The sequence below is a fragment of the Coffea arabica genome, chromosome 4e (assembly GCF_036785885.1).
Source record: "Coffea arabica cultivar ET-39 chromosome 4e, Coffea Arabica ET-39 HiFi, whole genome shotgun sequence".
NCBI classification, from domain to species: domain Eukaryota; kingdom Viridiplantae; phylum Streptophyta; class Magnoliopsida; order Gentianales; family Rubiaceae; genus Coffea; species Coffea arabica.
The window spans coordinates 40,281,176-40,295,883 of NC_092317.1; the positions used below are offsets into that span (position 1 = coordinate 40,281,176).

At 37.9% G+C, this 14,708-nt stretch overlaps 1 protein-coding gene across 1 annotated transcript; it reads right to left on the reverse strand.

Annotated features, from left to right (window-relative positions):
• Positions 1 to 3,776: 3,776 nt before the first annotated feature.
• Positions 3,777 to 13,610, reverse strand: LOC113740982 (uncharacterized). Its single transcript, XM_027268485.1, has 8 exons — positions 13,514 to 13,610; positions 13,140 to 13,369; positions 12,722 to 12,915; positions 12,417 to 12,601; positions 12,194 to 12,302; positions 11,256 to 11,802; positions 9,224 to 11,174; positions 3,777 to 3,904 (listed from the first exon to the last, which is right to left on the reverse strand). The coding sequence occupies exons 1-8, from the start codon at positions 13,608 to 13,610 to the stop codon at positions 3,777 to 3,779; spliced, it is 3,441 nt and encodes a 1,146-aa protein (XP_027124286.1).
• Between the last annotated feature and the right edge of the window lie 1,098 nt (positions 13,611 to 14,708).

Sequence of the window (14,708 nt, forward strand, 5' to 3'; positions counted from 1 at the left end):
AGGCAGCTTCATCTTATGAAGATTTAAAAGCACAGACTTGCTTTTGCTGGTGCTCTTAATGTCGAGTGCAGACCTGTTTTGTACCATAAGCGAAGAAATTTATTGGTTGCAGTAGAGGATGGTAAAGAACAGTTAATAGAAAAGACCATTCAATGTTATTTATTAGGTGCGAGGTGTCATTTGACCACAATATAAAGTTAACATCCACCCTGTACTGGCAATGTTTAATTGGCTGAAGGGAACTCATAAATAGCCATGCGTTTGTCATGCCTGTCATATATGCAGCCAAGGAATCAGTCCACAAAGGAGCAACAAGAGCTGAATGTATAATGTTTATGTACCAAAGAAGTTGGTAGGTGCAATAACTAAAGAAGTGTACATACATAACTAGAGGCTTAAAGAATCAATGGCAATGTTTGAATAAAAAAAGATGAAAAGAAATAGAAAAGCACTCCAACTTATATAAATTTTAAAGTTGACATGATGCACAAATTAAGTTTCTTGCCAGGAATCCAAAGATTTCTGCGAAAATCTCCACGATATCCAGGATTGAAGATTGCAATTCATCTTTGGAGGGCTGGTAGGAACACTGATACAAAAGTAATCATCAATGCTAAATGATGATGCAAAAGCTGATTAACAGATGACCATGCACAGAAGCCAAAAGGTTTACAGTTATAGCAGTAGCATATTCAAAAGTAACAAACAATCTGCTGGTTTGCATATAGAAGTGCAGATGAAAAGAGTAAAAAATATCCAAATTCCAGCGGTCCAAGAGGGGATAAAGCTGATTCATCCCAATTTTGTCCTCTTGTTGGAATTCTTAGCAGCAGTTTGAAAGTCATCACCAGCAGCAGTTTCTGCTTCATCAAACTTATCAGTGAGTCGGAGGAGAGCTTTTGAACTAGAGCTGCTTTCTCCTACAAGAATAAAGGTTGGCTGAATACGCTAGTAAGATATGAAGTTATTTGATAAAATTTTAGCTATGTCGACCAACCTGGAGTCAGCAGCTGAGCAGTCTCATTTCTGTGCTCAGCTGAGATAGGCAAAGCATTTGGTTGTTCTATTAGTTGAGCAGAATCAATCTCTTGTTTAAGTTCAGAATAATGCAAAATCGTATAACGCTGCCTGGCATCTGCTAATTGAGTCTGGACTGGTTTAATATGAAGCAGAAATGTCTTTGTTTTCAGGCTATTGTGAACAAACTCAAGCGGAAGTTCGTGATTCTACAGGTAACACAATAAAGGAATGAGAATTGGGAATAGAATGCTGCTTTCATTAACAATGATAGGAAGCTAAAATAACCTGGTTAAAATGATCCATTGCTTCTAGGGCGGTGAATATGAGAAGCTTCTCTGCCAGGTCTCCAAAGACGGAGGCTGGTATAACTCCACTGCCATCACTTAAATCAACGTCGAACTGGCATCTGAAAAGTAAACATATAGTATATTAGGTAATAGATTGAAGCATGGAAAAATCATGTACAATTTACAAGTAACTTTAATGCCGATGATTTAATAATATAGCATCTGGGCACAGCAGGGCTCTTCTCTTTGCATGAATTGCAGATAAACACAACGCCGTAGTCTGCTATAGTAGCACGGTTGCATTTTCCACAGCTCATGCACCAATATTTCTGGAAAATGTTTTCAAAAGAGATGTTTGCCTTGACCAATGCAGTCCAAAAGGTAACCAGATATAAGACCAGAAGTCAAATATGCACGAGTAATTTTAAGAAAAGTAGATAAATAGCAAAAGAGTCTTAGCACCTTCTGCGATAGAGAAACGTTACAAATTAAAGTAGTCTTTTGGTCCGCTTTCAGAAAGAGTTCAGGATTGTATTTAATGTAAGCCTTTGTTTCAATCAGGTTCGCAATTAATTTAGTATTTCTCATTGCCCTACACAAAGAACGATGAAATGAGAGAATAAGGAAAAAGAAATTAGAACAGCTTATATTGTATGTTTGTGAAATAAGCAAAGGAAAAGTCATTGAACCAATTCTTCAACTCTCTTGCTTCCTGTATGGGAGGGTCAACAAGGAGCGCAGAATCAAACCAGCTAGAGAGTGAAACTCCTACAAGATAAACAGCAGTGAAAGATTTCAGGCACCATTTGCAAGCATTAAAATAAATAAATAAACACTATTATACAGAAGGGCAGTATTTCAACGAACCATTATAGTTGTTAACTTTTAATCTCCGTCCGATAACAACAGGATAGGTCTGAATGTCATTCAATAAAATCTGTCCTTCATTGTTTAAGAAGTCATCCCACAAAGATAGCATCACTGTTTGAGACCTAGTATTGACATTGATATACAAGTCAGCATTTAAAGAAACAAAGAGCATGACAAAAATAACAAGATAGAGCTAGCAAAAAGCAGCGATAGGATTATAAAAAGACGACGCCTACTCTTCATTAAGGAGGACAAATATTTGAACACTTGACTATTTGGAGCTCCTAGTTATCATTTTCTTCTCTAACGAACAGATCACAACTCCCAGAACGTCTATGAAACAGTAAAGGTAGCTCGGAAAAGTAATAATCAGTTTGATTAGGCCAAACTTGTACTTCAAAGGTAGATAAAACTTACCCACAGACTTGCTTTTGTCATCCATGTATTGAGCTAAATCTGCAAACTCTGTGAAGGTAAATTTAACAGGCATGATGTCTTCTTCCCTACTAACTTCTTCAATAATAGTCCTAGCAGTGATCACCCATTGCATAGTCAAGTCAGACGTCTGAAATTTTGGTGGAATATTTCTGACATCAGCATTTGAGATCCTGTACTTTCTGTAAACTTGAAGAATAGGACTCATCTTAGGAATGTCAGCATTGAAAATGATGCCTTCTACTCTAGAACCCTGTTAAGAAGATCAATTGAAATAGTCTATTAAAACGAGTGTAAGATTGAAGAAGTGCTATGCTTGGAAAAGGTGTTCTAAAACATAACCTCCGAGTCATAGAAGATCAATTTTTTTTCTTGGTTGGTGTTCCCATTGAATTAGTAACTTGTTGCTTTTCTTGAACAATTACAAGACAACACCAATTTTTCATATCAGGAACGATATTTCTGATTGATAACACGTTAGCCATCCTGCAAAAAAAAGAAGGCAAAAGATTTATAATCTGGAAAGTTGTCTATGGATGAAATCACATTAACAAGTAAACTAAGAGATGGAGTTATCCAGATATACCTGAATGCAAGAGAGATATACAGTTAACTGAACTAAAAAACTTCATTGAATACAACATTTCTAGTTTTGCAGTCTATTTTTGTACCATCAAAGGTCCCTGGAACAATGAGAATTTTAAGTGCAGATGAAGTTTTGACCCTGGACAGAGCTACATAGAGCTGTCCATGAGAAAAAACAGGTTCACCTAAATGAATACCAACATAGTCGAGAGTTTGTCCTTGGGACTTGTTGATGGTCAATGCAAAGCAAAGGCGGACTGGAAATTGTGTTCTTATGAATGCAACGCCATTCCTTTCATTATCAAGAGTCTGTAGAGGCATCTTTGGAATTAGGATTATCTTGCCTTGATGCTGGCCGAAAAGAATCTCAGCAGAAATAGTATGATGGCCAAGCTCTCTACATATGAGTCTAGTACCATTACAGAGGCCTTCTAGAGGGTTAAGATTCCTCATCAATATAATTGGATAGTTTTCCTTTAGCATTAACTTGTGAGGAGGAAGTCCTTTTGGATTTTGAGAGTTAAGAAAATCCTCATAATCACCTTGGTGCCGCTGATCAACAGTTTTGTCCGTGCTAGTTTAAGTATAAAGCTTTCCAGGAAATCTCCTAATTAGGATATCATTTAGCTCATCAACTGAACTATTTTTAGGAGTAAGAATACACCTACAGATCATACTATAAGGATCCCGAGTATAGAGAGTTAAATCTGGGAAAACACAACTTATTAACCTGTTAATAGAGGAACTAAGTTAGAAATTATATAGGTATAAGGCAGACATATAAGGAAGCATAAAAGCGAATTATCTAACCTGTTTAGGGACTCTTCTTTATCATAATAAGGAATGACTAAATCTGTGGAGAGAGTTATTGTGAGGACCCAAAAATTGTGTTTATCTTATTTATTCTACTGGCTAAAATAAGTATTCACTCACCCGATTTCTCCGATTATTAATTTCTAATTTTTTTAGGCCTAACTAAATGTAACCATAGCTTCGTTATATTTTTAAAGCGATTCGTTGCGAAATTTAATTTCTTAAAGCTCGTTAAGTGAAAATAGTAAATACGCGACTGGAGCAAATAATCGATTCGAAAAATTACATATAACGAATAAGTGGTTAAATTAAAAGCCTAATTGAATTTTTATAAAAATCAAGAATTTAGAAATATCCTGATTTACCTAAGAATAACCGCAAGAATTTCGAGTGAGAGCTTGAAAATTTTATTCCTTACCTAAAATTTGATACATGATCCACTTTCTTTTATTTATTAAAATACATGTCTAATTATTTCTGTTCGTTAACAAATAAACTAGTAATACCTTTGGAATTTGTATCACCTACCCCATTAAATATTAGTACTAGTTAGAATTTACTGTTATAAAAATAAATAATAAAATAAACATGGAAAAACACTCGTTTGGAAGCATGTAGATGCCTAACATGTACAAAGATTAAATGTTGATTTTCCATGTTAGTTAGAAACCAATAGAAAACTATCTTTACCTTCTTAAACAATTTTTTTTAATGCGATAAATAATATTATAGAGCAACAATATTAAACCACTTGGTTTTCTGTTAAGATAAAAGTATTTCTAAGGTAGATTATTTCATTGACCTAACAATTAATTCGTTAAATGCCGACAGTTAGTTTTAATCGTTAAAAATGTCAAAATGTTAATAGGAATTTCCGCGTTAAGATGAAAACCAATGAGTTTTAGATAAACATGATACTAATATACTAAACATACTTAAGGCGTGAAAATTACAGTCTTGTAAGATTAGTGTATGATTAGGCGTTCAAATCACAATTGGGGATAATTTTTAGAATTAAGTTAGAACCAAGGACTTATGTGGAGGTCAAGAGGACAAGTGAAATGACTAAACTACCCTCCACTATCTCACAAATTATCATGCAGCCAAAACCATTTGCGGACAACATCATAGCCAACCTCCTCATTCGGCCAATGCAAATCTTCTCCAATCCAACACGCAAGCCTTTCAAACACTCAACCTCTTATCTGCCATTCATCTCCATTTCCTCTCCATTTTTACCTCAGCCCCAAACCACAACAACATTTCCTCACCTTGTAATCATCGACCGAGGGGAAGGAGAGAGCGGCATTCTGCATATGAGAGCAAGGAAAGAAAACTGCGAGCTGCCACATTTTCTGTTCTGTCTGCGAGCTTGAGGGAAGAAAGAAAGAGACACCGCGTGAGTTCAATCCTTTTCTGCACCTTCACCTCCACCAGCTGTGACCATTTTCTTCACCTCAACCAGCTGCACCCGTTTCCAACAACTCCACCGCAACTGCAACATCCAACCAGGACCACCACCTCCAGTTCGCGTGTGAGCAAGAGAGGGAGAGCTAGTGAGCTGCGGTTCTGCAACAACCAAACCCCAAGAGCGATAGCAAGCCGAGAGGAAAATTTCTGCAGCTCATTGTCGCGTGAGCTAAGCCTCAAACCGAGGTAACCTCTGGCCCTAGACTAGCTAATATTAGGTAGATGATGCTGATTACAAGCTTGCCTGTAACGGTTAGCCACTTGGATGATGGGTTAAGGCACCAGAAATTCTGATTATGAAAAGAAAATGGAATTGCCGTGAGCTTGAATCAGAAATGCAGACTTGATCATTGCTTAATTGAAGTAATCTGAGCTTATAGCTGTGATTAATTAGCTAATTACAAGATGTTTAAGAGATTGCATGTGATGATTAAGCACTCGGATGATGCAATCAAAGCATGAGAAAATCTGATTAGGAAGGAATTGGAATTGTCGTGAGACTGTTTTGGGAAATGCAGCTTCAATTCTGTCTCTTTGTAGTAGTCTGAGCTGATAAATGCGTTTATCTAACTAAGAACAAGATGATTAAGCTTTGCATGCAGCTCCTTGGCTCGGTTAAGCAAGAAAAAATAAAAATGAAATGGATCAGCTTACATGCAAGCTTAGCCGAGGAAAAACTGAATAAATTTCTGGAATTTTGGATGATTCTTGTTGCTGACCGAATCGGATTTTTGAACTAGAAATGTTAATCGACTAGTTAAGTAATTGCATGCCGAAATTGAGTACTTAATATCATGTTTTAGCCAAGTAAAAAGTTGGATTTATGACCAATTAACTGCTGGAATTCTGTTTAGCCGATGACAGATTTATTGTGGTGGAATTATTTGCCAAAATTACATGTTATTTGTTTTATTTCATGTCGGAAAATTTTGATGGTGGGCTCTATGAACTCCCACCCTTGGATTAATGATTGATGATGGATATAATGCTAGTTTAGTGCTTAAATGGGTAGATTAATGATACCTAGCTAGTCTCGACTTCAAGGGATGTGTAGTTCAAAAATGTTCAGGGTTGCCCTGTTTCAATCGCACCCCTTTTTGCAGAATTTTAAGGGTTTCATGACTTATATATCATGTTTATATGTTGAATATATGGTGTATAAAGTTTCATTTAAAAATATTGAGGTTTGGTTGGTCAATGGGATCAATTTCGTGAAGCTAGTAAATCTGGAAAACTGTTTTCGTAATGCTCTGACCCGCTTTCGTATTTCGGCCATAACTCTGTGCTCCGATATCGAAATCGAGTGCCGTCAGCGGTATTTGAAACTAGATATCCCAACCTTTCCAACGGTATAAAATGTATGTTCTGTTTCCATGTGTGTGAGCCGAACCAACCATTTAAAGATGACTACTCTGTTTCTCTGTTTTACAAAGAACGAAATGCTGAGGCTGCAACTTGTGGCTCGAATTCGAGCTAGTTGTGTGCCGAATTTCAAAATGATGTTTTCTGTGAAATCAAAGCTCTATGAATGTGTTTGCCAACGCCTTAAACCATGTCCAATTCCGAGTTAATTTGAGTGATCTGTGATCAAAATATGAAACCTGCTTTGTTTGTGAAAACCCTGATTTTTGGGACAGATTTGATGCAAGGCTCAGTGTAGACTTGTAAATTTAATCTCTTGGTGTTAACCACCACAAATGTTGTTCTAGGATAACCCTTAAACCTTTTCTATGTAAATGAACCATGTTTAGAGGATTTTCCTTGGTCAAAAGTTTAGAAAAGGAAATTTTTATACACAAGGCAGCTTTGCCTTAAAATTTTGGAAACATGGGTGATTTTGTTAAGTGACTTTCCATGCATATTTTTCTATGAAATTTGGTAGAGGGACAACCCTTATATAGTAGTATTATACTGCTAATTATGGTGTTATTCTGAGACCCTTTCATGAGTCAAATAAATTACCAAAGTTCATGACTCGAGTTTGAAAAACCCTTGCTTAACAAGAAAATTTTAGGAACTTTGAGCTACCGTATTTTGGTGCTCAAAACTCCGTTTCACGTTCTGTTTGTTTTGTTATACTCTTGGATTACAACACTAATAGAGTTGCAAATTTCAAAAGCTAGTTCCAAACAAGTGAATTTTTCCGAATTTTCAAAGTTGACAAAAAAAATCAACTTAAATCTGCCTTATGAACTTGATTCCATGAAGGAAATTATTTTTTTCCTTGTGTTAATAAAACCTCACTTTTGAACCTTTACTTTGAGTGGCTAAGGTTCTTGATTTGAGGTATTGACAAGTCTAGATGAGTGTAACTCCTTTCTTGATTAATGCGTGATTATAAGTGAAAAATACTTGTCAAATTGCTTCAGGTGCCAAGTTAGTCTTGAAGAGAATCTCGGAGGGGACAATTAAAGATTTTCTCGCTCAATTACTTTGGAAATTTGTGAGTGTCCCTGCTTGTTCTATGCTTACTTGATTAAAGTACTTTCTTGACTTGATATGTGATAATTGGAAAATGGTTTCTGATCCATCGAAGTGAGCAGTGTGTACTTTATCACACTAGCCGTTCGAGTGGTGACTTGCTTGAAGTATTTTTCGTGAATATCTTGCTTGCGCTTACTAAGCACTAAGTAGGGGAATGTACCACACCTTAGGGTGGGAGGGCCTCTTATCCTATCTCACGTGCTAAGTACTGAGTAGGGGAATGTACCACACCTGCGGGTGGGAGGGCCTCTTATCCTATCTCAAGTACTAAATCACCAGGCAGGGGAATGTACCACACCTTAGGGTGGGAGGGCCTCTTATCCTGACCTGGTAATTAAATGTAGTTGCGTCGTTGGGTGAATCCCTCGACTTCTGAATCCAACTACGGAAATGTCGCTGGGTGAATCCCTCGACCAATTTCCTGAGGGTATACTCAAGTATACTGCTCCCAAATTCTCTACGGGTATATCTCGAGTATACTGCGTCATTAGTCGGTGTTCGGGCCCGGGACAGGGGTAAGTACGGTGACGGGTTAGGATTAAAATGAGTGGATCTACATGGACTATAAGTAGTGAGAGTTGACGGAGGGTCAACTACGATGAATGGTGATCAAGCGAGGAAAATGGCTCCTGAGAGCCCCTGTATCCTACCTTGTGCTGTTATACGCTTTCCTAACTGTTCAATTTGGTTAAGCTATTACTCGCTGTTTGATTTACGTGACTGCATGTTTTGGGGCACCACTGAGCTTTAGCTCACCCCACGTTTATTTGTTTTCCTTGACAGGTTCTAGCAATTGAAAGCCTTGACACTTACTTATGTTTCTTTCTGGGGTGTAAATAGACACTGTGACTTCCTGTGTGGATTGAATTGTATTTCCACTTGAATAATGTATTTCTTATTTTGGATTGCCGCTTGAAACTGGAAAAGTGTAAACCCTAATTCGAATGTTTGGCTTGTATGTTTGTAATTGTGATGTATGAAATCTTATGTTTTTGGGATAGTAAGACTTTACTTCTTGTAAGTAGCGTGTGAGGTTTAAGAGCTGTTGAATGGCTATCTTAGAATGCTATTATCTCTGAAGTTAATGTGGTTGTAATTATTAGTCTATTCTGGAAGTATTGACGTTGTAATAGCTTAGGTTATTCTTCGGAAGAATTTGGGTTAGATTGTTTGCGTGAGTCCTGGCGAGAGCTTGGCAGACGGCCCGCCAACCCTCTGGTTCGCCTTAGGGGGAAGTGGGGTCGCCACAGTTATCTCACCATTCAGGTCAACAGGTTCCTTTCCCTCACCCACACTCAACAAGAATTCTGAAAACTGAGGATCTAATATAGCTCGCATATTTCCCGACAGCTTTAACTTATGAAGTTCAGGCCAAAACGGAGAATTAAGAAAGCGTGACTGCAAAAGGACTTCTTTTGTTGACTGCTCAATTACAGGCAGTGTTTGTCGGAAATCCCCACTAAAGACGACAACTTTGCCTCCAAAAGGCAGGCTAGATTCCATAATATCTTTCAATAAATCATCAAATGCTTCAACAGTTTCTCGTCTGGCCATTGAAGCCTCATCCCACAGGATCAATTTGGATTCAGAGAGCAACTTCGCAACGCTACCCTGCTTGCTAAGTTGGCAAGTTTTGCTCTTTGAAAAATCAAGGGGTATTTTAAATCTTGAATATGCAATTCTTCCTCCAGGTAGGATAGCCGCTGCAATTTCAGATGTCGCCACTGCAATGGTGATATGACCCTGTGATCTCAAAGTAACGAGGAGCAACCGGTATAAAAATGTTTTACCGGTACCTCCCAGGCCATCAATAAAGAAAGAATGGCCATGAGAAGAGAAACATGCTTTTAAGATTAAATCATAAGCACATTTTTGCTCAGAATTTAATTTGGAAGACAGCAATATATCCTCCGGCAGTACGCTGATGTTTCTCTCATACTCAACCTCCTTTGTCAGGCACGTGCTATATGCATTCATAAGATCACGTGGCACCAACTGGTAGTCAGTAATATTTTTACCCATCTGCCCAAACAATCTGTTAATATCAGTGAGAACAAGTCCCCTAATTTCATCGGGAGAGCATGGATGATATTGCTGTTGTCTTTCATAATCTCTAGAGAAATCTGATTCAAACTTTTCCCATAACATTTTGGGATTAGTTGGAGAACAATATACCAGAAGAGTGGCAAATAAAAGCCTGAGTGAAGACGGCATCTGAAATGCAATAGCTTCTTCAAGTGTCTCTTCTATAAACGAATCAGATTGTAACAGACCAAGTGCAAAAGCAGCATCTCTAAACGAGCACATTTTTTTGTTGTTCACAGTTAAGAGATCATCGAACGATGTTGGTCCAGGAACATGAGTTAAGAGAAGGCGTAGATAATACCGCTCTCCCTCAGTTGGACTAACACTGACAAGTCTACCTATCACTTTTCGACGTTTCCTTTCCGTCCAGTGTTTATACTTAGCAGTCCAAACGAAATGCTGTGGGAAATCTCTATAAAAACATTTAAGATTTTCAGCCGATGCATTCGTTGCATTCTTTTTGAAAAAGTCAGTTAACATAGTTTTTGAAAAATCAGTCTTAGCTAATAACAGCAAGAGATCTGAGTTTTTATCAAAGGAAACAAACTGCTGATTTGGAAGGTGAACCTGGAGTGTATAAACAGACGGAATCATCTCATTTAGATGAAATTCATAGATGCGCCAAAAAGTTTCGGGAGGCGAAATATATCTACCCTTTTGAAACTCATTAATTTCATCAATATCAGGAGGACCGCCATCAGTTACAACCTTAAAGGAGACCAGATCATGACCTTTAAACACATACTTGTACAAGTATTTCACCAGCTTTATAGTAGAACAGATCTCGACATTTATGTGGCAATCAAACAAAGCAAGAAGATACGGGTTGTAAGGCACAACCCACCTATTATCGAGAGTAAACCTTCGGACCTTTATTTTTCTACCATCATCCCTTTTTCTATAATGTGAGTAACCATCCTCAACATGAGTTGTATATGGACAAAAATCTTTGGGATAATGACTTTTGCAGGTACCGTCTCTCATACAAGGACAAGTTTTATCCATAGATTCGCAAGGGCCGTGGATCATATGCTTGACAACAAGATTGTATAAGTGAGGGTAGCGAGCACGATCAGGTAACTCCGCACACACCACCTTATCATATTCCGGATTAAGCAGCTTGGACTAAGGTTTTAAGATCAGGAGTAAATGAGCATGGGGAAATCCACGTTTTTGAAACTCAATAACATAGACACATGCTGCGACCTCACCAAAAATTTGCTTATTCAAAATTTCTGATTTAAGCATCTCAAATTTAGCTCTAAAAATCCTGGCTAGAAGATTTGGTCTATCCTGCGGCTTCTCATGATACTTTAGATTGTCCTGAATTTCTTTACATGCTGGATTGCAGGTCATGGTAAGATAAATATCAGGTTTACCATATTTCTGAACGAGCGCCATTGCATCAAGATATCGGCGTCTCATGTCTCTCGGACCACCTATAAAAGAGGATGGGAGAACAATCTTACAACCAACTTTAGACCCTTCGGACTGCCCAATAGAAACACTGTCCAAGACTCCTTGGAGGATCTCCAATCTTATTACATTTTGTCGATGCCTATGGAAGTCCAACCTTGAAGTCTCTATCTTCACATAAGAATCAACAGAAAATTGCTGTAGAAGCCTAAGGCAGTGCAATAACATCGATTCATCATCATCTCTTATTTGAAATCTGTAGCAATAATACTCTCTAGCCGATACCGTATCTCCCTCGCTGTTCCCTCGATCAATAGCTATATAAGACACAAATATTCTATCGATGAAGAAGATGTTATAAGTTTAATATTTAATAGTGTAGAAGTAGTAAGTGATTTACTTGCCTCTGCGCTATAAGTCCATTAAGTGCGAAGGTTCATTAACAGAAGAAGGATCAACGCTAGAATCATCCTCACAGGAGTCCCCATTTCTTTTCCTCTTATATAGTCTTTTAATACCATGGTGCCATCCACATTCACCCCGAGGAAAAAGAATAGGATACTGTAGAGGGTCATAACCGCCATAGTAATGATTAATCCTATGGCTGGTATGTGAGTGAGTATAAACCTGAATATGAGCACTATAGCTGGAATAACTAAGGCATTGCTGGAATAACTAATGAGATCTCTCCGCCAGAGCAACAAAAGCTAGGAGGTTCCAAATAGAACCTCTTAGCTCCACAATGTTCACAATTAGGAACATCTGGAAGGGTGGTGGCTTCATGAGGGATCTCATCAAACTGCAAAAGACCCCATTGACGATCTCTGCGAGGCCTCGCTGCATTTAATTCCAAACTATAGCTGAGAAGGGCACTAAGTCGCACCTTTATTAATCCAGTTAATAACATAATCTGGTGAGCTATAGAAAGTGAAAGAGAATTAAAAAGTCAACCCGGAGCCTGCTTCCTGACACGTCTATGACAACCATGATTTTGACCAGAAGGCTGATCTTTAGATAGGAGAACAGAAGAACTACGACGGTGACCCTTTTTCCTTTGAACACGGTTTTTTTTGGCAGACTTGTTAGACTCTCTATCTTGAACAGAAGAGATTTCTGTAACTATATAAAGAAATGAGCTGAATAAAAAAGTTCAGAGTCATTTGACTGGGTACAGTCAACAGAGCGGGCAAATTATGAAAGTTCCAGCCAAATAGAACTGAAAAATACATTTTTTTTTGTAGAGGATCTAAGTGGACAGGGCAGCCAAAGAAGTATCGACAATCACATGGAAAAAGGCAAAGGAATATATCCCTTGAGAAGTAGAAGCTGGTGCAGAAGATTGTTTCTCAGAGATAGATGTTTCTTTTTGCAGATATAATTCTCTATGGATATCATTCAAGACAAGTTGATTTTTTCCAAAGTCCATGTAAGGATCAGGCAAAGGAGAGAACTTAACAATATTTTCAAAAAGTTCATTATCAAGTAAGACATGTTTGTCAGTATAAAAGAGGTGCATGGTTCCGTCAAACAGAAGAGGAAAGCTGCTTGTTTGGTGAGGTAACATAAGAGGTTCAGAGCAAGCAGTGTTTGTTCCAGAACTTTGGTGCTCATGAAGAGGAGAAGACAGTTTTTTAGAATACATCGAAAATCAGTAAAAGGACAATATTGAATCACATTTTCAAAAAGATTGTTCATAGGCAAGATCTCTTTGTCACAGTAAGGAGTTTCCAGAGAATTTGTTAGTTCATCAATTACTGATACAGAGGCAGAGCTTCTATTCTTTTTGTTAAATAGACGAAGATCAGGCATAGCCGTAAAAGAACGGGAGCCTAAGCTTTTCCTTTTTCCATGGAGGGATGTAGGTTGACAGTTCCTAAGATTAGGCGTACCAACGAGTGGATGTTCTGCAGGTCGCAAAATAAGGTTTATTTACTTGCACAGAACAACAATACGGAAGGATCAATCCATGGAGAAGAGAGCAAAGATGCTTTCAAAAGTAAGAACTGGACATGAAGAAAAAGGTCAGGAATGGGTAACACGGAAAGTACCTCCTAGTACACCTGTTGCTAGTGCAGAATGCATTTCCCTAGAAGGGGAAGCAGAATGACTATGAAGACTAAAGGAAGCAAATTCATGAGATGACATTATTGTAACGCTTCAGCAATGACACCGGCGCTATCATGGCCGTCCTTAAAACCCCCACTTTCTAGCATTTGGCCATGCATAAGAGGTTGCTTTCCACTATCGCATGGGACAGCGAGTGTTTCGGGGAAAGAAACACCTGTTTCCACATAACCAAGTGGAACCTTGCCAATACGCAAGGGAAAACTCTTTTCTTTTTCTTGGCGGCCCTAGCTTCTCTTCGATGACGCAGAAGGTCATTTTTTTCTATGTCCGGCATTTCTGCGTACCTTTTGCGGTGAGTAGAACTTCTACCCATTCACTTTAATTGGCTAAAGTGTACAACGTCAAAGGACTATATATAGAAAGGCAAAATTTAACCGATTAACAAAAAAAAAAGGAACAAGTTTGTAAAATACTAAGCTAAAATTAATAAGCAAGCAATGAGCAGGAAGATAAGAAATTTAATAGCTAACAAATAATCAGAAAAAGCGAAATAGATGCATAAAATAAGTAACAAAAGGTAGTTCAGTATGCAATGCAAGGGTGCCTGTAATTTTTATCCATCAGGTGTAATAGTATAGGAACAGGAGCTGAATAACTCCTTGTTAAATAGTCATTCAAAAGTCTGGGGAAGAAGTAATTAAGTTCCGGCAATTCAAAAGTTAAAGAAGCGAGACGCAAACAAGATGCAGCCTACGACATAGCAGAAAATACAAGTAATGGAGACGGAATCTAAATTGCAAAATATAAAAGAAAGATGGAACAGAGGAGAACCAGAAGCACTAACCTGTTTGGCTGCAGAAAATCGACAGGGCAGAATCAAAGAAGAGCAGGCGGTACCACACTAAAATTGAGCATACAAAAGCTAATAGGGAAAAGAAAGAGAACAAGGGAAAAATAAACCTGTGTTAATAGGTCGAAGAGCAATGAAAGAATTAAAGGGATTAAACTGGTGCGTGAGAAAAGAAAGAAACTGATAAAGAAGAAAAATAACAAGGTAATAAGCTAATTATTTCTGAGAAAAAACTCAACCAATGCAGAGAGAATAAGTAAAATGAGCTTGGAGCAAGACACTCACCAGCAACACAGCAACAATAACAGCTCTGCAAGTTGAAACAA

Coding starts and splice junctions, on each gene's coding strand:
- LOC113740982 (XM_027268485.1), bottom strand. CDS start 13,610: ATGTCATCTCATGAATTTGCTTCCTTTAGTCTTCATAGTCATTCTGCT. Junction 13,370..13,513: donor AGCAACAGGTGTACTAGGAG/GTACTTTCCGTG, acceptor TGCGACCTGCAG/AACATCCACTCGTTGGTACG. Junction 12,602..12,721: donor GATACTTCTTTGGCTGCCCT/GTCCACTTAGAT, acceptor TTTTTTATTCAG/CTCATTTCTTTATATAGTTA.